Source organism: Mus pahari, chromosome 7, assembly GCF_900095145.1.
Source record: "Mus pahari chromosome 7, PAHARI_EIJ_v1.1, whole genome shotgun sequence".
In the NCBI taxonomy this organism is placed as follows: Eukaryota; Metazoa; Chordata; class Mammalia; order Rodentia; family Muridae; genus Mus; species Mus pahari.
In genome coordinates this window covers 75,543,559-75,569,678 of record NC_034596.1, presented here as the reverse complement: position 1 = coordinate 75,569,678, position 26,120 = coordinate 75,543,559, and the positions used below count along the sequence as shown (strand labels likewise).

Here is a 26,120-nt window from a genome sequence, read left to right as displayed (position 1 = left end):
AAAAAAAAAAAAAATGTGGCCTAGCCTTAGACATGCCATCACTGCTCACCCTCACTGTTGATGCTGTGTGCATGTGTAGGATGAGAGGCAAGAATGTATGTATAGATTTACTGCTAGTAAATTTACTGATTAAAGATGGTGATGGCACATGCTTTTAACCCAGCACTCAGGAGGCAGAGGCAGAGGCAGTCAGCTCTCTGTTCCAGGCCAACCTGTTCTACAGAGTGAGCTCCAGGACAGACAGAAAAGGTGGGGGGGGGGGTCTGTGGGGGAGATGGTTTAGCAGTTAAGAACATTAACTGCTCTTCCAAAGGTCCTGAGTTAAATTCCCAGCAACCATATGGTGGTTCACAACCATCTATAATGGAATCCAATGCCCTCTTCTGGTGTGTCTGAAGACAGCTACATTGTACTCACATACATAAAATAAATAAATCTTTAAAGGAGGAGGAGAAAGAGGAAGAGGAGGAGGAAGACTACTACATGACAACAGAACTGCACTGTCATACTGTAGCTCTACTTTCTATGACTGTCACCCTTGGACCCCACATGTGATATGTTCTTTTTCATATGAGATAAAAATACACTTTTTCTATAGGAAAATATAACTCTTGGGTTCCATCCTTTGATTTGTTTATGACTTTTGGCTATTTTTTTCCACTTCCTTGCTCGTTTTCTTCTCTTGCATTTGAATCCACATAGTGATCTTTAGGTACAGTTGGTTTCATCCCCCTTGAAAGTGAGGCCCAGAGTGATTTGCAGTGTGAGTCAGTAGTGGGGCTAGCCAGGATTAAACTCACACCCTTGCCTGTTGACTGTGCCTGTTTTCATAATCATGCTGCCTCCATATTACTGAGATCAAGTGGTCTTTGTGGGCCAATGAGAAAGAGTGTATGGCTGGTGAATTCCTTGTATATATTGTTTAGGGAGTGGATTTTTAAAGGAATTATTGTTTTTTGTGTGTGCTCATGTGCACATATGTGGAAGACAACTCTCAGGTGGTGGTCCTCACCTTCCTTGTCTTGTTTGAGATAGGGTCTCCTCACTCTGCACATTTAAGACAAGAGCGTCTTCTGTTCCCACTTCCTGCTTCCCTTTAGGGGCGTGCTGGGCATTAAAGGGTGGCTTTTATGTAGGTTCTGGGGATCCAAACTCATGCTATCAGGCTTGTATGGTGAACGCTTTTACCCACGGAGCCATCTCCTCAACCACAAGGGAGTGAATATTTTATATATTTGTTTTGTTTTCTTGAGGCAGGGTTTTACTATGGAGCCTTGGAGACCTGGACCTCACCAAGATCCATTTGCCTCTGATTAAAGGCATATGCAGTATGGCCTGTGAGTGAATTTTAGAGGATTTTGATTTAACCAGGTCTGGTAGTACAGTGTAGTCTTAGCTACTGCAGAGACTGAAGCAAAAGGATTCTCCCGTCCCCAAATAAAAAGTTAAAGGAAGCCTGGGGAGGGATGTAGCCCAGAGGTGGTGCACTTGCCCTCCATGTGGAAGGCCCTAAGATGCAATCCCCAGTACCAAAGAGGAAAGGCAGATTGCAGAGAACCTGTTTACTAAATCAGCTGTTTCGAATTCTTTTGAACTTTTGGCCTTTTTGAAAATCTGGAAGCCATAAATACTGTCAGAAAGTACATATAACTAGATAGTGTGGTAGATAATCCTAAGGGTTTACTGGACTCCTGGGACCTGGAGGCTCAGCTACTACCAATGGCTGAGGTTCATCCTGTAGTCCATTTACTGGTTTGGAGTTTAGAAATCATGGAAAGCATGCTAGGGGTGGACAGTTTAATAATTATTTGAAAAAGCCCATGAGGTAACTTGAATTTATTCTTAGATTAGGAATAAGTGAAATTGCTGTGCTCTGGTGATGTAACATGACAGTTCTCCTTTAATGCACAACCCTAGCTGGGAGCTGGGATCTACTCAGAAACCCCAGTAGACATTAACAAAGCCGGACAGGTCATAGTGCGCCAGCTCTGCCTGCCCCGTGTCCTTCAAAATATCACTCAGCCAATAGCTTTGCCTCTTTCTCATGCTTGCTTAAGCTTTGGAGAAAAGGGGAACTCATCTTCTTAAGAATGCTTAGAGCCTTTGCTTGAACAATGGCTATCGCTGGAGTAAGATAATCCAGTCTCAGAGTATCAGAGCTGAGGCCCATGGAGAAAGACTAGGTACGGATGCCATTTGATTAATGGCTCTTTAGACCAAACCTGGGTTTCCAAAATGAATTTCCACACATTCTTGCCTTCAAGTAAGGCAGGCTACTTGCCTATAGCAGCTGATGATGATTTAGATAGAGCTGTGTAACATTTTTCTTCCCTAAGTATTTGAATATTATTGGCTGCTGTTGTAGAATATTTCTTTATCAACATATTTTCCCTACTCATACCTCATAAAGTTTGGTTATTAATAAACCAAAAATTCCAGGAGTTTAATAGAGCTGAAATGGGAAGTGATCCAAAACAAGAATAATATAACTTTACATGCAGAACTAACATTACTCTTATTGGTATGCATATGTAGTCCTGGTCTGCATGTGAATATGCATATATGCTGCTCCTCTGGATGTGTATATACATATATGCTCTTCCTCTGGACATACATACGCATATGCTCTCTTCTTTTGGGTATGCATATGGGTATGTTTTCATTCAAAGTTAATGCAATTCTGTTTGTCTTATCACCAGTTAAATCTCTGGCTTACCCATTTCAGGAGAAAGCTTGCTCTGTTGCTTTAGATAACATTGTGGCAGGTAGTACTATACTATAGATGGCATAATCAGACTTGTATTTATACAGCTTGCAAACCTTTCTCTAGAAATGACCTCTAAAGAGTTTCTCAGCGTTATACTACCTTATTTTTTTCCCCTTCTGACAAAGGTCAGGGGAACTAAAGAACTGTGTTTAATTGAATAAAAATAGTTGTTTCTCTTCTTACTGATCCTGGCCACAGAGCCATCTGGTTTTCCTAGCTTGGTCAATACAGTTAATTAGACAGACATGCCTTTTATTGGGGAGTAATTAATTTGTGTGGAAGGAACCTTTGGAGAGAACTAAGTTGATCAGCACACATCAAGTAGTAACTGATTGATATGTTTCCTTTAGTAGATGTTGGAGAGTTTGACAGCTATGCAGACACGCATACCACACACTGCAGACACGCATACCACACACACACATTTTTGTGTGTGCCTGTCTTTCCACGCATCCATCCATCATCTACATAATCGTCAAAAGAGAAACAAGAGATTTTTCTTTTACCAAAGGGCTTGTTGGGACCTATTCTGAGTATTAATTGGACTATGTCTGGTGGGTGGCTTGTACCTTTTGATTTTTTTTTTCATTTTAACTCAGATAGGAAATCATTTTTTGTTTATAACCATATTTTTAAAATTATATAAAACTTACAGTGTAGTTGCCAAGAGTTTACCTGTACTCCAGATAGTCCTTTGAAATAATTTTTTCTGTAAGAAGCCTAAATTTAGATCTTTCTTTGAATATTCAGTACACTAAATTTGTGTGTGTGTGCGCGCGTGCGCGCGTTTGTGTGTGTGTGTGTGTGTGTACATACATGTATATGTTTGTCTTCGATGATTCTTAGGTGATCTTCTCAGCTAGTAAAAGCACCTTGCAAAAAGAAAGAGACATTTGTAGACAAGGTGTTAAGAGATGAAAAAGAGCTCTAGAAAGATGGTGTCTTAGTTACTTATCTATTGCTGTGCTAACACACAATGACCAGGACAACATATAAAAGAAAGAGATTCATGTTTCTTATAGCTTCTGAGGATTAGAGCTCATGATGGTATTATGAAGGAACAGCTGTGAGCTCACCTCTTGATCCACAAGTAGTGGGGCCAGGGGGGAGAGAGGGAGGGGAGAGAGAGAGCATGAGCAAGTCCACAGGGACACACTTCCTTCAGAAGGCCACACCTCTTAGTCCTTTTCAAATTGTTCTACCAACCCGGAACCAAGTATTCAAATATATGAGCCTATGGAGGCTGTTTTCGTCCAAGCCATTACAAATAACCCAGTGGTAAGGAGCACCTGTTGCTCTTGCCAAGGACCCAGGTTCAAGTCCTAGCACCCATATGGTAGCTCACAACCATCTGCATCCTCAGTTCCAGGGGAGCTGATGCATGCACATGGTATACTTACTTATACAGTGCAGGTCAAACATTTGTATACACAAATTTTAAAACATTTTTAAATAAGAGAGATGAGAAAGTAGGGGCTACAGAAATGGCTCAGTGGTTAAAAGCACATCCTGTTCTTCCAGAGGACCTGAATTCAGTTCCCATAACCAGTAGCAGGCAGCTCGTAGCCACCTGCAACTCCAGTCCAGGCCTCCAGGCACCTGTACTCACACATATAGACATAGTTAAATTAGTTTAAAAATATATCTATATACATACACACACATACATATACATACATACACCACACACACATACATTAATTTGAAAAAGAGAAATGAAGAAATGGGCAGAAGTTGTTGGTGCGAACATTGCTTTTTATCATAGTACCAGAAAGTAGGGTATTGCCTAAATAGCTGTTGCCTTATAGGTTAGCAAGCTTACAGAGTATCAGGTCAAGCAAGCCCATGCCACTCCCTGTGTGGTAATATCTTTTTTATAATACCCATTGTGAAGGAGTGATTGTTCAGCCCTTGTACTTGATCAAGTTAGTATCTGTGTACTGACAGTGGATTAGGTTAAACTTCCTGTGAGCAGTGAAATGAGTCATTGTGAGACAACTGCTAAACTTTGATACTAGTTGGAAAAAGATTGTGGAGAATATAGACTGTACAACCCATGCTGTGTTTTGTATTGTTATCTTTCTAGCCCAAAAGCCAGACATATGTTTCCTTTGCCCCCAGGTAGTAATGGTTCTCCTTTTCTTCTAAGTATTTGGGAGAAATGGAGACACTGTTCCCTCCGTATTGTATTTGAAATAGTCTTCCTCTGGTAGCTCCCTGTTCTATTCTACCTTATAAGGTAAAGACTCCTAAGAACTGAGATTTGGGGGATCTGTTTGTTTTGAGAAAGGGTCTCTCTATGTAGCCCAGGCTGGCCTCAAACTCACAGAGATCTGCCTACCTCTGCCTCCTGAGTGCTGGGATTAAATCGACCCAGTTTCAACACCCCCAGTACACACACCATCCGGAACCCAAGCAGAAAACTGGATCATGGTGGTCCAGTCTTGTAATCCCAGGCCTTACTAAGTCAGGTTTCAACCAGCCCAGACCTAGGAGGCAACCTTAGGAAAGGAAATTCTACTTCCTGTGGTGATGTTAAATGTGTCACTACCTTGGGCCCACTTGAGATAATCTTCTACACACATTGAAAAAAAGAAGAGCCTAATGACAAAGGCCTGTGGTGGCAAGTTCAAGGTCAGCACGGCAAGCTATTAAGACACAGTCTCAGAACAAGTTTTAAAAGGACAGGAGGAGTACAGTTGAGGGGCTTCCCTGCCCAGCATGAGTGGAGCCCAAGGCTCATTGGCTACCTAATTTGTTATGTTTTTAACTTTGTTTTGTGATGTGCTCTGATTTTGTAGCCCAGGCTGTCCTAGAACTCTTTATAGTTTAAGCTAGGCTCTTCCTCACTCGGCCTTTTGCCTCAAAGCCATCTGAATACTTGGATTACAGGTTTCAGCCATTACACACAGTTTGCTGCTTTATATTTTCAACATCCCAGAATTCTCTGTCCCTTTTGGACTAGTCTTCTCCCAGATAACTACATAATTTGCTCCTTCATTTCCTTCAGGGCTTTGCGCAGAATGCCATTTTATCAGAGAAGTCTTCTGTGACCACCTTACATAAATGGAAACAAACTACCCCAGCTTCTTTATCCAGCTGATTCCCTTTTCTTTCAATGTTTACGCCCACTGGAAACTTCAATGTTTATTTCTTGTTTCTTGTTCCTAACATTGTTCCCCTTTCCCACATTATATGTATATAATTTTATCCCACTCAATAAAAGATGATTATCCCGTGAGAGCAGGGACAGTGTCGCTTTCTCTTTGCCATTTCTCTATTTCCTTCCCTAAAATAGTGCTCAATACATAGTTGACACTCAATAAATATTTGTTTAAAGAATAAAAGAATGAACTCATTTTATTTTCAGGCTCTCACAGTTAACAGTATCCCAGGAAGCCAACTGTTAATGTTGGCAGGAATCCAACAGCCAACCACTAAATGCCATAACTGAATTCCTCAGGGCATCTTGTAATTCCAGTGTTGGTGAGCACTTACTTACACAGTCCGGCTAGATGTCAGGGGGTGGAGACACCCCCACCCCCACCGCCCAGGAAATGATCCCAAGCAGTTCAGTCCTGGTAGATGGAAGAGAAGGGGAAGAACTATCAGAACTTGCTTTATTCCCAAAAGCATTTAAAGCATTCCAAGCATTTTCCGTGTGTTTGAGGAGCTATCATATCAAAGCCAGCAGACTTAACTCTGTGGGAACGTTTTCTTCCTTCTAAGGCTGTCTTCTGAGTCAGCGTTCTGTCTGGACAGCTGGCCCCTTTAACGGTCCTGGGCTCTGCCCCAGTGAGTACTAAGCAATTAGGAAAATACTGATCCTTCAGTAAAGTAAGACTTCTGATAAGTGTAACCTTGCGGTGTTGTTTTTAGTATGCATTTTAGTATACGGCGAGGGAGGGAAGCAGGGATTTGATGTTAGGTTCACAGCTTCTTTTAAAGAGAACAAGAAAGAATGAGCTATAGACTAGCGAGTTTTGTTCCATGCATGCATGCATACATACATACATGTAATTAGTAGATGATTCTTTTGTGTTCTGGCTCCCTCCCTCTGCCGTACTAGAGGTTCAGTTTTCAGATGCAGCTAATTCTTTGGAAATGCAGTGCGCAGCAGCAGAGCAGGGTATTGTGGAAGACAAGGACTGCCTATGGTTACCAGCCGGTTGAGTTTGCCCTTGAGAGGGGAGCTGTAGAGCACAGACATCCTCATTCTTGTGTCAGGACAGGAGGAAGCTGGGCTGCTCACAGGCCTGCTCACAGCAGTCTTTGGCTGAGGGCTGTTCCTGTGCAGCACTCACTTCTTGGAGCAACCTGCAGACCTGCTCTGGAGAGAGAGCCTTTGTCATTGATAGGGAGGCTGGCAGTAAGCAGCCAGGCAGAAGGCGGCCCAAGGGCCGGGAGCTACATCGTCCGTCAACATCTGGAAATAAGTGAACTGCTCAAGGTGCTGCTTGTCGCTGTTTGCTCATAACACAATGTATTTGTGAGTCTAATTAGGTTAAACCTAGCAATAATGATTTGAAGCTGCCACATAAAAAGACATCACTTATGTCCTTGTCATGGTAGGGTTGGAGATAGCCTGCTGCTCCAGGATGTTAGGGAGTTGCAGAGAACTTTAGGATACTTGACCTCAAAGATCTCAATGAAGATCCTAATTTTTATTTTCTACACTTTTAAAAATTGTGACACAAATGTTATCTGAGATTTTTGCATGTAAAAATACTAGGTTTGAGCTGGGTATATACGTACATGCCTATAATCTTCATACCCAGGAAAGTGAGACAAGAGAATTAACAAGATTAAGTCCAGCTTTGGCTATCTAGCAATACCCAATTTCACATACACACCCACCCACACACACACACACACACTACACTTTAGGAGCTGAGGTACAATTCAGTAGCATGGTGTTTCACATGTACAAGGCCCTGTGCTCACTTCTCACTGTCCCTCAAGCCTTTAATTTAAAGATGTACAGTTGTGGGGGCTGTTGAGATGGTTCAGAAGATAAAGGTGCTTGCTGCTAAGCCTGATGACCTGAGCTGTCCTCCTCAGAACCCACATAGTGGAAGGAGAGAACAAGCCGGGCAGTGTTGGCGTACGCCTTAAGTCCCAGAACTCGGGAGGCAGAGGCAGGCGGATTTCTGAGTTTGAGGCCAGCCTGGTCTTCAGAGTGAGTTCCAGGACAGCCAGGGCTACACAGAGAAACCCTGTCTCGAAAAACAAAACAAAAAAACAAAACAAAAAAAAAAGCCACATACCAGGATTATTTGGATTCTTGACTCAAGATGGTTCTGACCTTCTTCTACAGGCTTGAAAAGCTAAAATGTTAACAGGGAAAAGAAATATCCATGTTTCGGGATGTGCACGCTAAGGCATTCATACATGGGTATGGTTGGAAAAAGACAATGAACAGGCACACGTATGTGATAATCATAGAAAATTCTTCCAAATCAACTCAATACATTTCTCTAGACTTATTTTATTGTTTGTTTATATTTTTCTCAAGACAGGTTTCTCTGTTTAGCCCTGGCTGACCTGGAATTCGCTCTGTTGACCAGGCTGGCCTTGAATTTAAGAGATTTGCCTGCCTTTGCTTCCTGGGTGCTGGGATTAAAGGAGTGTGTCACCGCCACCCGCTAGATTTATTTTATGTATATGAATGCTTTACCTGTGTTTATGTGTATGCTTCCCATGAATGCCTGAGGCTCTTGTAGGTCAGAAGGCATTAGATGAGCTCTCTTGGAACTGGAGTTATAGATGATTGTGAGCCAACACACAGGTACTGGGAACTCAACCTGGGTCCTCTGCAAAAGCAACAGGTACTCTGAGAACTCTCTAACTCCAAATCTACTTTTGAAACTTATGTTGGAGAAAGTGCTACAAACTGTAGTTTATTAAAAGCTGTTGTGCAGGAGTTTTCTCCAGAGTAAACCTGCTTCTTGGGATAAAGCTCATTTGATACAGGATGTTTTAAAGAGGTGAAACATTCCATCCCAGTATGGAAGCTTATTTGCCTCAGGAACTAAACAACTCAAAACCTTCAGGAAGTCTCTGAAAATGACCAGGTACACTAGGCCTCCCCTTTTCCAAGCATGCATAAACTGTAAGAACTGCTGAAAGCCATAAGAAACCTGGCTGGAAGAAGTAGAGACCAGGGGCTGGAGGAATGGCTTAGTGTTTAAGAGCACTGGGTGCTCTGTCAGAGGTCCCGAGTTCAAATTCCGGCACCATATGGCAGTTCACAACTGTCTATAATTGGGATCCAATGACCACTTCTGGTGTGCATATGTACATATTGACAAAGCACACACACACACACACACACAAATAAATCTTATTTTTAAATGGTTATCCCAGTTTTTTTTAAAGATGTATTTATTTATTTTATGTATATGAGTACACTGTTGCTGTCTTTAGACACNAAAAAAAAAAAAAAAAAAAAAAAAAAAAAGAAGAAGAAGGAGAGAACAAATAACCGCAAGTTGCCTTCAGACCTCCACACAAGTGTATGGTATGCATGTACAAAATAAAATAAATGAAAAAGTTAAAAAATAAACACCTTTTAATGTACAGAGAGGGAGGAAGAGAGACACAGAAACAGAGCCTCAATGCATGATCTGTTCTTCACCCTATAACTCCTCTGTGGGATCTTGGATCACAGGTTTCAGGCTCACACAGCGATTGCTTTTGCCCACTCAGCCATCTCAATGGCCGTGGGTTTTTGTTTTTTTTTTTTAAATATTTTCTTTACAGAATGATATATGTAATTGAATATGTCTTTCCAATTATAAAATAATATATAAAATGTCTCTTTTGTTCCAACAGTATATCCTTTCAGGCTCTGATGACTTCAACCTGTACATGTGGAAGATTCCTGCAGATCCAGAAGCAGGTGAGTGTGCCCCAGTGTAGATGTGCCAGTCTGGTTGAATGCAGTTGATAAATATACTTCTTTAAAAATAATCTTTTAGACTTTATTTTATCTTATGTGTATGAATGTTTTGCCTGTTTATGAATGTATGTGTGCCACATGTGTGTCTGGGGCCCTCGAGAGTGTGAGATCCCTTGGAACTGGAGTCGCAGATGGTTGTAAGTCACTATGTGGCTGCTGGGAACCAAACCTGGATCCTCTGCAAAAACAACAGGGCTAATGGAACCTTCTCTCCAGCCCCCTATACTTCTTTCTTTTAATATAAGCAGTTTATCAGAAAACATTCATTTTTGAAAATAAAGATTAGAAGCCAGGTCATTTACACATTGTCTTTTCTGGCATAAATGATATTTAGATATTTTTCTCTCCTAAGAACCTCCTTTTTAAAAAGTTTTATTTTACATTTATTTGTTTGAGTATGTGTGCATGCACATTAGCCATGGTACATGTGTGGCGGTTAGAGGACAATTAACTTTCCAGAGTCAGTTTTATCTTTCCACCGTGTAGGCCAGGATTGACCAGCAAGAGTCACATTGAGTCACAGTTCCAACCCCAGAACCTTCCCTACTTTCATTCACTCTTTATGGGAGAGATTGGAGGTAGTTCCTAAAAATAGGGTTTCACTGTGTACTCCAGACTAGCCTGGAATTCTGAATAATCCTGCCTCAACATTCAGATTGCTGAGATTCTTAAGTGTTTGTCACTCCACCCTACTCCTAAAAGTCCCTCTTTAGCCCTCAGGGATCACCTTTATATCTTGTTTAAAAGGATGTCTCAAGACACTTAAAATTTTTATTTTAAATTGTGTGTGCAGGTGTGCGCACCTGCGTGTGTATCCCTGGGGGCCAGAGACCTTGGATCTGATGGGGCTGGGAACCAAACTCCAGCCCTCTGTAAGAACAGGAAGTGCTCTTAACTGCAGAGCTACTGTGAAATGCTTTTTCTTGTGCTTTTTCCTCACATATCCTGCTTGTTGTTTTATGCATGGTTGGTTAGGGCCTTGCCTTCTGTTGGACTCCATGGTGATCTAAACTAAAGGAGGGCTTCTCTGAGGATGGGCAGGTGTGTTTCTTGATGTTTGATAACCCCAGACATCAAATAGCCATTTCTGTATCTGCTCCAGCTATATTCTGACAAAGGCCTATAGTTTTTCATAAATTTGGAGCATTTAAGTTTTCAACCTAATTTTGAAAAGGTTTATTCATTATATTGAATTGTGTTTTGCCTTCATATTTGCCTTCATGTGGTCTGTGCACCACATGTGTATTTGATGGTGATGGAGATCAGAAGAGGGCACCAGAGACCCAGGAACTGGAGTTACAGATGGCTGTGAGTCATGTAGGTGCTGGGAATCAAACTTGGGTCCTCTGCAAGAGCAACAGTACTCTTAACTGTTGAGCAATCTCTCCAGCCCCTCAAATCTCATTTTTAAAATAGTGGCATCCTCACCTATTTAATGTTACCTACTGCTACAAAAATTTATTTGAGGACAGCTCAACTCAGCTGTCTGCAGTGGGTGATACATGGATGGCATCAAACTGGAAAATGGCCATCAGAAACATAGCAGAGGACTCTGCCTTGTATGACACACATGTCTAGTACTCAGAGTGGAGACATTTTTTGGTTTTGTCTGTTGTTGAATGAATAACATCACTACCAAACTCTGAATGAGGTGTGGGTGTTGTGTGTCCAGGTGCTGTGGTCTAGTTACTAAATAAGTTATAAGCACTTCCCTTGTGGGATTGGGAAGTGTGGAGAACAGCTCCTCCTCAAGCACAGCCAGCTGTGGCAACAGTCTACCAGCTGTGGCAAGCAGAGCTGACTCTGATGAAGTTTATTCTGGCTCAGGCTTCCTACCTCCACAGATCACACAGTGATTAGCTGAGAAATAACCTTTGTGTTTAATTGTCTCTTTTACCTGACTTGCAGTGTTTTTGACTGTTAAGCCACTATAATGTTTAGAAACAGTAGAAAGTAGATTGCCCTTTCCTTTTCTGGAACTCTCCTCTGCCATATTTTCACACTGGGATAAAGAAAGATGGGGACTAGCAACAGAATGGGAGGATTTTTTTGTTTGGTTGGTTGTTATTTTTTTGGTTGGTTTGTTGGTTGGTTGGGCTTTGGTTGTTGTTTATTTTGGTTTGGGGGTATCTCCCTATGTCCCCTGTGTACTGCCTTAGGCTTGAGCCTCTTAGTCTGCTATGGCTACAAAGACAGAATAGCACAAACTGGGTGAATTAAAAGATAGGAAATTTAAAGCTAGGCATTGTGGCGCACACTTTTAATCCCAACATTCGGGAGGCAATGTTCAGTGCCAGCTTGGTCTACATAGCAAGTTCAGGACAGCCAGGGCTATATAAAGAGACCCTATTCCAAAAAACAAAACCAAACAAAACCCATAGATGTAGTCCCTCAGATTTCTGAAAGCTGAAAGGTCAGAGAACCACCAGTAGATTGTGCTTCTCTCTCTGACTTGAAGAGATGGTCTTATTCCTTTGTCCCCACTTTTCCCTATGCACATACACCCCTAATTCTTCCTCTTCGTACAGGATAGCTCTCCCGTCCCCTTTGAGCTATTCTTCAGACATAGATTATTTTATAGTTCCTCAAAGAACTGAGGTTGGTTAATATTTCTTTCTCTCTGAGTCTGTCCTGTCAGTTAATCCAGTTAGGGGATTCCAAAGATGTAGTCAGACTGGGCCAAGGAAGTCTTTGCCCTGTTGATTTTCTTTTCTTTTCTTTTCTTTTCTTTTCTTTTCTTTTCTTTTCTTTTCTTTTATTTTTTTATTTTTTTTTCTTCTTCTTTTTTTTTTTTCCCTGTTGATTTTAAAGTGTACTATGTGGTGAAACAGAAAGCACACCCTGGGCCAGGGGCACAACTTTAATTCCCAGTACTGGGAGGCAGAGGCAGGAGGTGGATTCCTGTGAATTCCAGATCAAACAATTAAATTATGAGACCCTATCTTAAATAATGAGAAAGTACGTCAAGTGTCAGGTAAGCTGTTTGAGGCCACAGACCCCACATCTACAAAAGTTATACTTGAGCTGGCCAGAAGCCACCATTTCTACACTGGGTCTCTCTGTTTGCAAGGCAGGGTCATATACGGTTCCCTCTTGTTGGTCTCAGAGGCTGGTAGTTGAGGGCTTTGCTCTCTTTGTATGTCTTCCAGCATTACATCATGTCACAGAAAGTCATTTCCTTTCATCATCATCTTGGTCTGCATGTAATGAAAGTACGTTTCACAGTTATTTTTAGTAGGCCTGCCTCACTTGGGAGTCCAGCCTTGCCGCCACTACTCCGAGACCCACCCACGCTCTCACTCTTGTGTGAGCTTCCCTCTTCTGGGCAGCCGCCTCCTTTTCTCTACTTCTACTATTCTTATAATTAAATTATTTTTATTGAAGTAATGTGTGTAATTTTTAAATCAAATAATTATTTAGAACTTAAGACAGCCTTTTCTACTTCACCCTATAACTGCTTATAGCTTATTATTTGTTCGTTTTGTTGTTTAATTTTTTTTGTTATATTTTGGAGGAGGATTGAGTCTTGTTTTGTTTTTTAAGACAGGGTTTCTCTGTGTAGCCCTAGCTGTCTTGGAACTGGATGTGTAGACCATGCTGCCCTCAAACTCAGAGATCCTGGGATTAAAAGCATGTGCCACCACTGCCCAGTTTATTGGTTTAGTTTTAGGCGGGATATTACTGTCTGTTTTATAGCCTGCTAGCACTGGCTGGCCTAGAACTTGCTATTTATCTTAAGTCTTTTACACAGAAGCTATTTGATGGACAGTTAAAATACTGCTATAACTGCCAGCAAAGTGGCTCAGCTGACAATGGCCTAAGGCCTGATTTTAGTCCCCAGATCCCACAGGATAATTGGAGACAGATTTGTCTTCTGACCCCTCTACCCAGAATGTTGTGAGAAGAGTAAGCCCATACCCATTCACACACATATGCACATTCACACGAGAATAAGCCCACCCATATTCTCTCTCTCTCTCTCTCTCTCTCTCTCTCTCTCTCTCTCTCACACACACACACACACACACACACACACACACACTCACACACACACACACACACACACACACACACACACACCAAAACAAAAGATTTTTAAAATCTGCCTGTAAAAGCCACACAGCAGACTGGAGCTATGGTTTTCCCAGATCTCCAGATTCTCCTTTAATTCTACCTACAGCTTATGTCCCCATAGTGAAACCTGTTCAGGTCACCATCAGTTAGCACTCAGGCCTCAGCTTACTTGGGGTGAGCAGCTCCTAGCAAGTAGACCCTAGAGAGATATGTGATGATGTAACTGCTCTCTCATCTGGGTGTGTGTTTTCTCAGCCTTTCTTCAGACTGGCTTCAGAAATGCTTGACATCTCTTTTTTATAATGTAATTGCTACGCTTTTTAAAATTATATTTACTGTGTATGCACATGTGTATGCCCACCCACGCATGTACACATGTGCCCTCAGGCACGCATACCCATGTGGATGGGTGCACATGTGGAGATCAGAGGATAACTTTTGGGGTTTTTCTCCTACTGTATAGTTCTATGGATTGAACTCAGGTTGTCTGACTTAGCAGCAAAATTCCTTTATTTGCTGAGCCATCCTTCTGGCCCTCTAATTTTTAAATGCTAGCAATTAATTCATACTTAAAAAAAAAAAAAACAACTCGGCAACTTTCAGCAAAGCAGACAGCACATCTGAGGGCTGCCTCTGGCGTCAAAGAGAAATGACCTAATCCGTCCTCCTGCCTTTTTAAATGAACTGATTCTGGGCTGAGGACAAACACGGTTTCCCTCTTTAGTCATACTTGTTGAGCATAAAATACTAAGGTGAGCAGATAAAGAAAGCTGACTTACTATTATGTATCTTAATGGCACAATTAATACTTGACTCTAAATGACAAGTAATCAACATTAATTAAATGCCTGCTGTGTGCTTTATAGTGGTTGCCAAATGCTGAAAATCCTGAGTGTGAGCCGAAGTCAGGGGCTTTTTTTCTCCTTTCTTTTCTTTTTGGGTATTTGAGGTGTTATTTCTTTTTTAATGTTATACAAATTCTAAAAGAAATTAATTTCCTTAAAGAATTATATATTTTATGTATATGAGTTCACTGTAGCTAACTTCATATACACCAGAAGAAGGCATCAAATCCCATTACAGATGGTTGTGAGCCACCATGTGGTTGCTGGGAATTGAACTCAGGAAGTATTAACCACTGAGCCATCTCCCTCCTGCAAGACTTCAGATGGAGCTGAGGAGAGTATTTCTGTTGTAAGACCCATAATCCATGTCAAACTCTTGACCTAGCAAGATTAGGTCTCCTTTTTCAGTTGGTGAAAATTACTTTCAAAATCCCCAGGTCAGAGGACAGACTAAAACCAGGAGCTTTTGCTGTGGCAAAGAAAACACTTGTGAGCATGTTTACATCTCTCGAGTGGAAAGGAAAGGCAGCAGCTGTGTGCTGTAATCCTGAAAATAAAACACACAGACCGGAAGTTACATACACAGCCAGGGAAAGGAGCAACAGACCCGAGATCTAGTGCTGTCATGGTCAAAGAACAGTCTAGGGTATTGTTATTGTCTAAGGTATTTTTAGACATGATTTAATAGCCCTAGAAGCTTTCTTCATACGATACATAGATGAATAGAAGACATTGACCCCTGAGATGGCTCAGCAGACCTTTGTTGTTGATCCTGATGACCTAAATTTGGTCCTCAAGGCCCACATGGTAGGAGAGGACAATCCTCTTTAGGTCTGCACGTTGTTCTCTGGCCATCATACATATGCTGTAGGGTGTGCAGACCCACACATAGAAGCACACACGTAAATAAGTCAATTTTTTTTTTTTTAAGACAAAGTCTTGCTGTGCAGCTCTGGTTGACCTGGAATTCAGTATGTAGCTGACCTGAGACTCAGATCTGCTTGCCTCTGCCTTCTGAGTGCTAATAATAATAGTTAAATATGTGTATGCTACTGCTATTGCTATGAGTATTATGATCAGTGCAGATCCAAAGCATTTTTTTTCTAGTAACTTACATATGGAAGTAGCTTACATATGGCAAAGTAGTGGAAGAGACAGGTTACTCTTTAAATATTTGTATTTCTCTTTCTTCTAACTTGTCTTAAAGTTTTCTCAGAGCAGCTTTCCCTAAGGTAGGAGTCTACTTTAATTCCATATGATATGTTTCTTTTCTTCTTTCCCTGCTGTGTGTGTATGCACTACTGTTGTCTGAACCTAGACCCTCATACATGCTAGACAAGTGCCCTTCCTCTGAACTACATCTCTCTGCCCCGACCTTATTATTTATGGAAAAGGCGTATAATCCAGATGAAATGATAGTCTTGATTTTTAAATTCCTGATCCATTCACCTTAAAGTTGGGGGCTTTAGAGAAACACTGTAACCCTTCATACTGATTCTTCCATGTAAAATAAGAATGTCATCCAAAGCAGCAGTGTCTACCTTCTTGGTATTACTCTGAGAGTACTTACAAATTCAGTGATTTCTTCCTTATTTAAAAAGTTTCTCCCACCTAGGAATGGCAGCACATACCTTTAATCCCATAGAGTTTGAGGCCAGCTTGGTCTACGGTTCTAGGCACCCAAAGCTACACAGAGTACACAGAGAAACCCTGTCTTGGAAAACAAAAAGCAAATAGTTTCCTCCCTTTTTGAATACTCCTTTTAAAAAGGCAGGATGGCCAGGCAGTGGTGCCACCTGCCTCTTATCCCAGCATTCGGGAGACAGAGACAGAGGGTCGCTTGTGAGTTTGAGGCTAACATGGCCTACACAGAGAAGCAGTGTCATCCAGGATGGAGACATTGTCCCTTGTATCCTCATGAGTGAATGACCTAGTGGTTCTTTACCTGAAGACTGCTGGAGTCATGAGTCATCTGAAGGATTCCCTTTTGACAGACTTTTTCCAATAGAAGGGGCCATGCATTTTCACTCTCGAGTCATGTCAGCTACCCCACAGGCAGGAAGCTAGAAACAGCTGTAACGTGTATTTGTCAGCCTGCATTTATGTGTAGACAATATCGCTTCCTTTCTCCTGTAGTTAGCTTTGTTCTGTGTGTGCGCATGTGCACAAAGGTCAGAGGACAGCCTGTACAAATCGTTTCTCCCCTCCCACCATGTGGGTTCCAGGAATCAAACTCTGCACAGCTGACTTGGGAGCTGCTACTGCCCGCTGAGCCATCTCATCGGCTCTCTTCATTTTCCTAGATGTACATTTGTTCTCAGTGAGTTAGGCTTAGGCATCTGTTTGAGTTTTGTTTTTGTTTTTTTTTTTTCCCTTCCTTGTAACTGGAAAAACAACTGTTTTCAGTTGGCCACACGTAGTTGGTTACAGCCACATGTGAAGTACAGATGAAAGAAGAGCTAGGTATAATTGTCTTTGTACAATTAGGCATTGCTGCCTGTGGAGTGCTGGAGCTCTGCTGAGGGCACTGCTGTCCCCATCTGGTTTCTCTCATCTCTGAAGTGGTTACGTGTTCCCAAAGAGACAGCCAGTGCTCCCTCTCTCTTGTCAATATCCTTGATTGTGTTTCTCTATGACTTGAAACTTAAAGCCTGCAACTGTCGGTTCAGACCTTTTGGAAATGTTAAGATTTCTTTGGGCTTCTCTTCTAAGTGTGCCAGGAAGAGAAATGTCTTTTGCCCTTCATATTTATAAACTTTTTTGTTTCTCTTTTCTTTTCTTTTCTTTTCTTTTCTTTTCTTTTCTTTTCTTTTCTTTTCTTTTCTTTTCTTTTCTTTTCTTTTCTTTTTCAAGACAGGGTTTCTCTATTTAGCCTTGGCTGTCCTAGAACTTTCTGGAGACCCATATTTGTAAACTCTTAGTTCTGTCAGTGGGGTCAAGGATGAAGTAGGCTCATTTTCTCAGCCACTGTTTACCAAACCGTATCCCTACAGGTTATAGCTCTGGCTTCCTCCTTCAAGCTTTGGTCCAGAGCGTATGACAAGGGGCTTTACTTGAATTCATTTACTTACTGGGTGTCTTAGAGAAGACATTATTGCAAAGTTATTTGGGCAGATCCTTAACACTGCTGGGGCCTTGAATATACTAAGCAAATGTTATACCACTGAGCCACATTCCCAGCTAATACTTCATCTTGACTATAAGAGGGGTGATCAAAAGGGTATTAACCTACATGTGCATATACTCAACTTAGAAGTGGATTCTGGATCAGTATCTCAAGACGTGAGGACTCCACAGTCCATAAAAACATAATTATTAAGAGGGATGTGAAGAGATTTCAGTTTGGTAAAATTTTCATAGAATTGACATTTTAAAGCATTATGAAGGATAAGTAGGAGTTTAACTGCTTTTGTTTCTTTGCTCTTAATGCAATAAAAATGCTATAAAAGAAACACCCAAATTAGCATCAGGGACATAGAGACAAAGAAACATCTGGATAAATCCATATGGTGGTAATAGAGCCCACAAGTGAGTCCCCCTCCCCTTATTCCACAGTCTTATATATTCATGTTTCAGTTTGGTCATCATATTTATCGGAAACACAGTTCGAGGCAATGGTCTATAGAGACTGGGGATTCAGCAGAGACAAGAGTCCTGTCATCACAGGGTTTACTTTTAGTGAAGGACTTTTCACACAAGGAATAGCAGACGTGAATAACAGAATGTCTAGTTGTGCAATGGAAAACAGAACAGTAAGGGGTTTAATAATGACATTAGTATGACGGGGAGTCAATAGATACAGATTTTTTTAAAGATTTATTTATTATTATATGTAAGTACACTGTAGCTGTCTTCAGACACACCAGAAGAGGCCATCAGGTCTCATTAGGGATGGTTGTGAGCCACCATGTGGTTGCTGGGATTTGAACTCGGGACCTTCGGAAGAGCAGTCAGTGCTCTTAACCGCTGAGCCATCTCTGCAGCCCTAGATGCAGATTTTGATGAGATGTTCTGAAGAGACTTCATTGAGGTCGCAACCGAGCAAAGCTCTCAGAGTGGGAAACACAGGCAGGAGTCAGCAGGAGGTCTTGAAGCAGGAGTGGCCCTGGTGTATTTTGACACACATGGAAGCTAATAGGTTGAGGCAGAGCAAGAGTGTCATAGGGGATACACAGTGGGAGATGAGGTCCAAGGTAAGTGGAACAAAGGAGGCTGGGTATTCAGCAAAGGGGACATACTGAGTGTCCTGGCTGGTTCTGTGTGTCAACTTGACATAGCTGGAGTTATCACAGAGAAAGGAGTCTCAGCTGAGGAAATGCCTCCATGAGATCCAGCTGTAAAGAATTTTCTCAATTAGTGGTGATTAAGCGGGGAGGGCCCCATAAGGGTGGTGCCATCTCTGGACTGGTAGTCCTGGGTTCTAAAAGAGAGCAGGCTGAGCAAGCCAGGGGAAGTAAGCCAGTAAGTAACATCCCTCCATGGCCTCTGCATCAGCACCTGCTTCCTGACCTGCTTGAGTTCCAGTCCTGACTTCCTTTGGTGATGAACAGCAGTGTGGAAGTGTAAGCTGAATAAACCCTTTCCTCCCCAACTTGCTGCCTGGTCATGATGTTTGTGCAGGAATAAGACACTAAGACACTGACTGAGGAGCCATTAGAACGGGATGAGCAGGGGAGCTACATGTAATTTAAAGGGATTTGCTTGGCTGCTGAGTGGAGGGTATGTAGTAGGAATGGGGCTCTCACGGAGAGAAATGGGGAGAAGTGCTGTGTGTCTCATGAGACATGTGAGGAGTGGTGGTGGCTTGGACCTAGGCCCTAAAGTTAGATCAGAGATACAGGTAGAAAATAAAACCATTAGGATTTCTTGAGTAGGCAAGAAAGAATGACCATGGCCAGGTGTGGTGCTGTATGCCTGTAATCCCTGCCAGGTGGCTGAGGTAAAATGAATTCATGGCCAGGCCAGAGTATATAGCAAAGCCTGTGCTTTAGAGGGAAGCAGGAGAGGCAGAGAGAGGGGGGAGAAGGAACAAAAGAGGGAAAAAGAGGAAGAGGAGGTGAATTACTGAAAAACATGGAAGAGCCACTGTGTGGAATCACATAGGCAAGTAGGGTCAGTCAGGTTGAAGCTGAGTGAGCCACTAGACTCTAATGTCATGTTAACGTTCCCTAAGCCCAAGAAGGTAATTTTAGTTGTGTTCCCCCCACCTTGTATCATTGAAATTACCTGATACTTCAGCTTCTAAAATGTTGTCTTGCTCTGCTAGGTGTTGTTCATAATTATGCTTTATAAGTTCATTGTACCCGTGGGTATGTCAGACTTCTGCAAATCTAAGTTCTTTTTCTCTTCAGGAAGGCCTGTGCTCTTGCTTAGAAATGCAAATTTTCTTTTTTGCAGCCTTAATTGTTTTTGTTGGTGGTGGTTTGGTTTGGTTTGCTATTGTTTGGAGCAAAGTCTCACTGTAAAGACCCAGGGCCTCAAGCTCTGAAGCTTCCTGCACCAGTCTCCCCATTACCCTCAGCCTGCATCTTACCTTCCTGTCATCCTCCTCCAGCCCCTGCTTCAATTCCTCAATACTGCTATAATGCTTTGCCTTCCTAATTGTAGTGTTGAGGTGATTTTCCTTCCTCTTCTCAAAGGAATGTCATGAGGAGAGTGGGTAGAAAAAAGGACAGAAATCAGGACTTCAATGTTTAGCCCTTTGTCATCTCTGTGAGAACATTTGACCCGCCTTGGAGGGAAAAGTAAAAACAAATTTGGTTTCCCACCACCCTCCCTCTCCCTCTCCCTCTCCCTCCCTCCCTCCCTCCCCACCTCTTTCTCTCTTTCTGATCTAATTAGGATTGAGTTAGGCAAATGTGCTATGGTCTACCAGTTAGCTACATCGCCAGCCACCTGTATTTTGAGACAGAGTCTCGATAAGTTGTTCAGACTGGCCTTGAATTTGTAATCATCCTGCCTTAGCCATACTAGTGGCTGGGATGTTTGCTACCACACCCAGCCTAGTTAGTTTAGTTGGTTGGTTGTTATAGACAAGGTCTTTATTAGTTTTAGCTGGCCTGGAACTCAGTGTATAACCGAAAGTGGCCTCAAACTTGTATCAATGCTCATGCCTAAACCTCCCAAGTACCAGGATTATCGGCATGAGCCCCACTATACCTACACTGCCAGAGCATCTTAGAAAGGCCTTTGGGGGCTGGTGAGATGGCTCAGAGGGTAAGAGCACTGACTGCTCTTCCGAAGGTCCCGAGTTCAAAAAATCCCAGCAACCATATGGTGGCTCACAACCATCCGTAACAAGATCTGATGCCCTTTTCTGGAGAGTCTGAAGTCAGCTACAGTGTAATTACATATAATAAATAAATAAATCTTTAAAAAAAAAAGAAAGAAAGAAAGAAAGAAAGAAAGAAAGAAAGAAAGAAAGAAAGAAAAGAAAGGCCTTTGGATTCTGAGCAGGGTGTTTGTGTGAGTCAGTTGGATCCATCCCAGTGTGCCCTAAGACAGTGAGTGCTGAACATCTATGGGATTTGTACTTTGTTTTCTGAAATCTGTAGCAGAATACATAAGAGGATTTATAGCCTTTCCCACCTCTAGCATCCCTTTTTCATGAGAGAAACTGGAACTTCAGCTTTGACTTTACTATTTATCTGTGTGCGTGTGTGTACACACTTGCCACGGTGCATGTGTAGCAGTCAGGGAACCTCAGTCTTCACCTTCCACCTTGGTTGAGACAGGGTCTTATTTTGTTTGTTTGTTTGTCAGCATTATATGGGTTCTAGAGATCTGAGCTCAGGGCTTCACACATGTGCAGTAAGCACTTTTCACACTAAACCATCTCCTAGCCTCAGCTTTGACCTTTTAAAAAACAGATGTATTTATTTTGTGCGTGAGTGTTTTTGCTGTGTGTGGTGCCCACAGAGCCAGAAGGCAGCCTTGAATCCTTTGGAACTGGGGTGGCTGTGAGGCAACCACATGGTACTGGGAACTGAACCCAGGTCCTCTGGAAGAGTGGCAAGTGCTCCATCTCTGTGCTCTGCATCTTTGACTTTTGAGCAAAACCTAATCAGTGCTGTCATGTTTGGCAAAGCCAACCAAAGCAGATGGCCCCAAGGAAAGACTGAACAGAACTGAACAAACAACAGCTTAGGAAGATAGGTCATTTTCCCTGAGTGTGTGTTAGTTTATTTCTTGATAGTCATTATTAGTGATTAGGTCATGACTACACCCAGCAAATCATTTTCATAAACTGTACAGTCATTCAAGTCATTTGAAACCTGAGAACCATACTGCCTAGCAGGGTATCATTAGTTTTCCTCCTCGCAACCCTGTTTCACCTTCCCTGGGTACATAGGCATATCAAATAGACATGTAAACCAAACCATTACTGATAATAAACAATTAAAAATTTGTTTTAAAATTATTTAGTATTCATATAATTTTAGTCTGTATGAAAACGAAAGCAAATTTGCACCCTAATAGGTATAGATGTGCTTGTTCATATACTTATTACAGTGCTGGGAATTGGACTGGGACCTTGGGTCACTATTGAGCTACATCCCCAGCTTGCTTGTTTGTTTTCACATAAGGAACTAGTCCACTTGTGACTGAGTTTTTGATATTGCAGACATAGAGAATCTCTGACATCGTCCAGAGCTGATAGATACTTTGATTGTGTAATCATCAATGCAACTTCACATAATATCCAGTATAAAGTGACAGACTATATTTAGGGCTATTTGAAAAAGTGTGGGGCATTCTGACCTAATCCCAAGCAAAACTCATTTAACAGTCGTTTGTTTGGTTGGTTGGTTTTGGTTTTTCGAGACAGGATTTCTCTGTATAGCCCTGGCTGTCCTGGAACTCACTTTGTAGACCAGGCTGGCCTTGAACTCAGAAATCCACCTGCCTCTGCCTCCCCAGTGCTGGGATTAAAGGCCTGTGCAAATTAGCAATTCAAACAGCAGGTTTTGGAATCAAACATTTTAGCACAATGAAATCCCAAGATACATTGATACTTTGTTACTTCTGTGCCGAGAAAGTCCTGTAAGTGCATAGAGAGCCATCCATTGCTGTAGTTCTAGGAACTCTGCTGTGGTCGCCTTAACAAATGGCAGAAATGCTTCCTGTACCTGTTTACCATTAGAACTTTTTTCAGATCCACTGGATCTGGATAGGAAGGATTAAAAACCCACCCTGGTTAGATTACACAGAAGATTGACTTGAGCTTTAATCCAGTTTACTTACTAGTGACCACCCCAGTTTAGGGGGCAAGAACAGGATATTTAAAAAAATGGAATTCAGAGATCCATACTGTATGCACAACCTTCTTGTTGTTATTGCTGTTTCTTGTTTGGTTCTGTTTTGATTTGATTTGATTTTGTCAGATCAACCTTTTCTACAAAAGCAGACACACAGCTGCTCATGCTCGTTAGTTTCATTGTCAACCTAGAATTACTGGGGAGTCACAGTGAAGAACTGCCTAGATGAGGCTGGCCTGTGGACATGGCTCTGGAAAATTGTTTTTATTTATTCTGGATTTTTTTGAAACAGGGTCTCACTTTGTAGCACTGGTGTCCTAGAATTCACTGTGTAAATTAGGCTGGCCTTGAACCCACAGAGATCCAGCTGGCTCTGCCTCCCAAGAGTGGAGTGAAAGGTGTTGTCTGCCACATCTACCTGGAAGACAGTTTCCATAGCCTTATGTGATGTGAGAAGGCCCAGCCTGACTCTGGACAGCGCTGTTTGGGTCCTGCACTGTATCTGACTAATACAATTACTAATTACTAATACTAATACTAATTACTAATACTAATAGGAACCTAGACAAATACTACCTGCATCCGTCTCCTGCTCTCGACTGTGGGTGTGCTATGACCAGCTGTCTCCGTCCTGCTCTAATACTTGCAGTGGTGGATGGACTGTAATGTGAAATTGTCAGCTAAAATAAACCCTTTCTCCCTGAGTTGCAGCAGAACTAAAAGGTGCTCCTGAGAAATGCTGTGAGCCCTATATCTAGACAGCTACTGTATGCCCTTAGGTTTCTATGGATCCCCCTCTCCGTAGGAGACCCAAGCCATATCTCCCACCTTTCATGCCACCTTCAGGCACTTGACGTTGTGACATGACGTGCCAAGCTACACTATTTTTTTTATTTATTTATTTATTTGTTTGTTTGTTTGTTTATTTATTTATTTATTTATTTTGGTTTTTCGAGACAGGATTTCTCTGTGTAGCCTTGGCTGTCCTGGAACTCACTCTGTAGACCAGGCTGGCCTCGAACTTAGAAATCCTCCTGCCTCTGCCTCCCAAGTGCTGGGATTAAAGGCGTGCGCCACCACTATCCTGGGATACATGCAGCCCGTGACTCACAGGTCAGACTTGCTTGGATCCCACCATGTCAGCCTACTTTATCCAGTAGACCAAATGTGGAAAACTTTCTAGAAAGATTAGTTGGGAGAAAGCATATCGCTGTAATCGTCCCTCCTTCACTGAGATGCTGGGAAATGTTTGGAGCGAATTTTTTTTTAAAGATTTATTTTATGTATATGAATACACTGTAGCTGTCTGTACAGGTTGTGAGCCTTCATGTGGTTGTTGGGAATTGAATTTTAGGACCTCTGCTCACTCTGGTCAACTCTGTTTGCTCAGTCCAAAGATTGATTTATTATTATACATAAGTACACTGTAGCTGTCTTTAGACTTGCCAAAAGAAGGCGTCAGATCTCATTACAGGTGGGTTGTGGGATTTGAACTCAGGACCTCCGGAAGAGCAGTCGGTGCCCTTACCTGCTGAGCTATCTCACCAGCCCTGGAGTGAATTTTCATCAAAGTGTTTGTGGGCTAGAGCAGACACATGGAACAGAAACTGTAGAGGCACAAAGTATCCACTGTCCAATTGACACTCTGGTTTGTGTCTTGATGCCTCACGCTCTGTACTTAGTTGTGTGTTAGAGCTTAGAGCAACCTTGTTCAGAATGCAGTGTATGTGTCCTGTGTGGGTATAATACCAGTGCCAGGATGTTAAACCTGAATCTGGCCCAAGTTCATTAATGATAATATTTTTACTCTGTTAACACACTCCAGGTCCCTGGTACTTACTGTGTGCCACAGCATATGGGTGTCTGCCATGGTTGGGAGGCCCTAGGATTGAACTCAGATTGTCAGGCTGGCAACAGGTTATCATTGGTCCCTCCTTCCTATCTTAATACTTGCTACTATGGCTGTGATCCAGAGCTCCTGCTGTCCAAGGGCAAAGCAAGAGTTCTTTGTGTTATCCTATTTTCTTCCCTCTAATGTCATCTTAGTATAAATTGAAAGTTAAACAGATTAAAGACATCTTGTGTATTTAAATCGTCACATGTTCCTGGTTTTGCAAGCTCCTGGCTTAGCAGCCTGGCTCATCCCAAGTATTAAGTATTCAATCTCATTTTGCTCTGTTGCTTTTGCTTTCTCTCTTTTTTTTTTTGTTTGTTTGTTTGTTTTTGTTTTTCAAGACAGGGTTTCTCTGTATCTGTATAGTTCTGGTTGTCCTGGAACTGGAACTCACTCTGTAGACCAGGCTGCTGGCCTCAAACTCAGAAATCCGCCTGCCTCTGCCTCCCCAAGTGCTGGGATTAAAAGCGTGTGCCACCACGCCAGGCTTCTGTTGCTTTTTCTACAACATTTGGATTAAAACTTGGAGACCAAAAACTTGCTGTCTTAAGTAGCTTTGGGTGATTGACAGTGGAGTTGCTGTGGGTGGGTGTGGGCATTGCTTACAGGCTAGATAAAGGCTCTGGAAAGAGCCCTGTGCTAAGGGCTGCTCTGTCCCTCTTTCCCCAGCAGCGTATCTAAAGATTCTGCATTCTGCTCTCATAGTCAGTCAAAATCTCAACCCTGTTCAGAGTTGTTTATATGTCATGACTGGAACCTGTTATCATTCGATTTTGTTTGCATCTGTCTTCCTAGGTGGCATTGGCAGGGTGGTCAATGGAGCCTTCATGGTGCTGAAAGGGCATCGGTCCATCGTGAACCAGGTTCGCTTTAACCCCCACACCTATATGATCTGCTCTTCTGGTGTAGAAAAGATTATCAAGGTGAGGCACTTTCCTCTTCTGTCCTTTTAGGGAAATGTTTGTTGTTCATCACTGGAAGAAACTAGAACAATGTGTGTAGGGATTTATATCTAAATCTTGAAAATTTATCAGGATTCACCGTGAGTGCCAGGAATGATGGTGCATGCCTGTAAACCTGACACTTAGAGCCAAGGTTAAGAGAATACTAGCTATGCTGCAGAGCAAGATTCTGGCCTTAAAGGGAATTAAAATATTAGAAGTTGATATTGTAAAAGTAGGTGGGGTATGGGGGGGTACATGTGTTTAATACCAGGTCTCTATGAGTTTAAGCTAACATAATCTACAGTGAATCCAGGCCAGGCAGGGCTATACACTATGAGTTTAGTGTTTGTTTGTTTTTAAGTGATTTTTAAAATTTC

The 26,120-nt window shown here is 42.1% G+C and overlaps 1 protein-coding gene across 3 annotated transcripts in view; it reads left to right on the top strand.

The window, feature by feature from the left end:
- Nucleotides 1-26,120, top strand: part of Dcaf5 (DDB1 and CUL4 associated factor 5) — a 96,389-nt gene that overhangs the window by 58,659 nt on the left and 11,610 nt on the right. For all 3 annotated transcript variants that reach the window (XM_021201617.1, XM_029540622.1, XM_029540623.1), the window contains exons 7-8: nucleotides 9,602-9,668; nucleotides 25,595-25,722. In XM_021201617.1, the coding sequence (XP_021057276.1) occupies nucleotides 9,602-9,668; nucleotides 25,595-25,722 (195 nt within the window). The remainder of the gene's footprint in view (nucleotides 1-9,601; nucleotides 9,669-25,594; nucleotides 25,723-26,120) is intronic.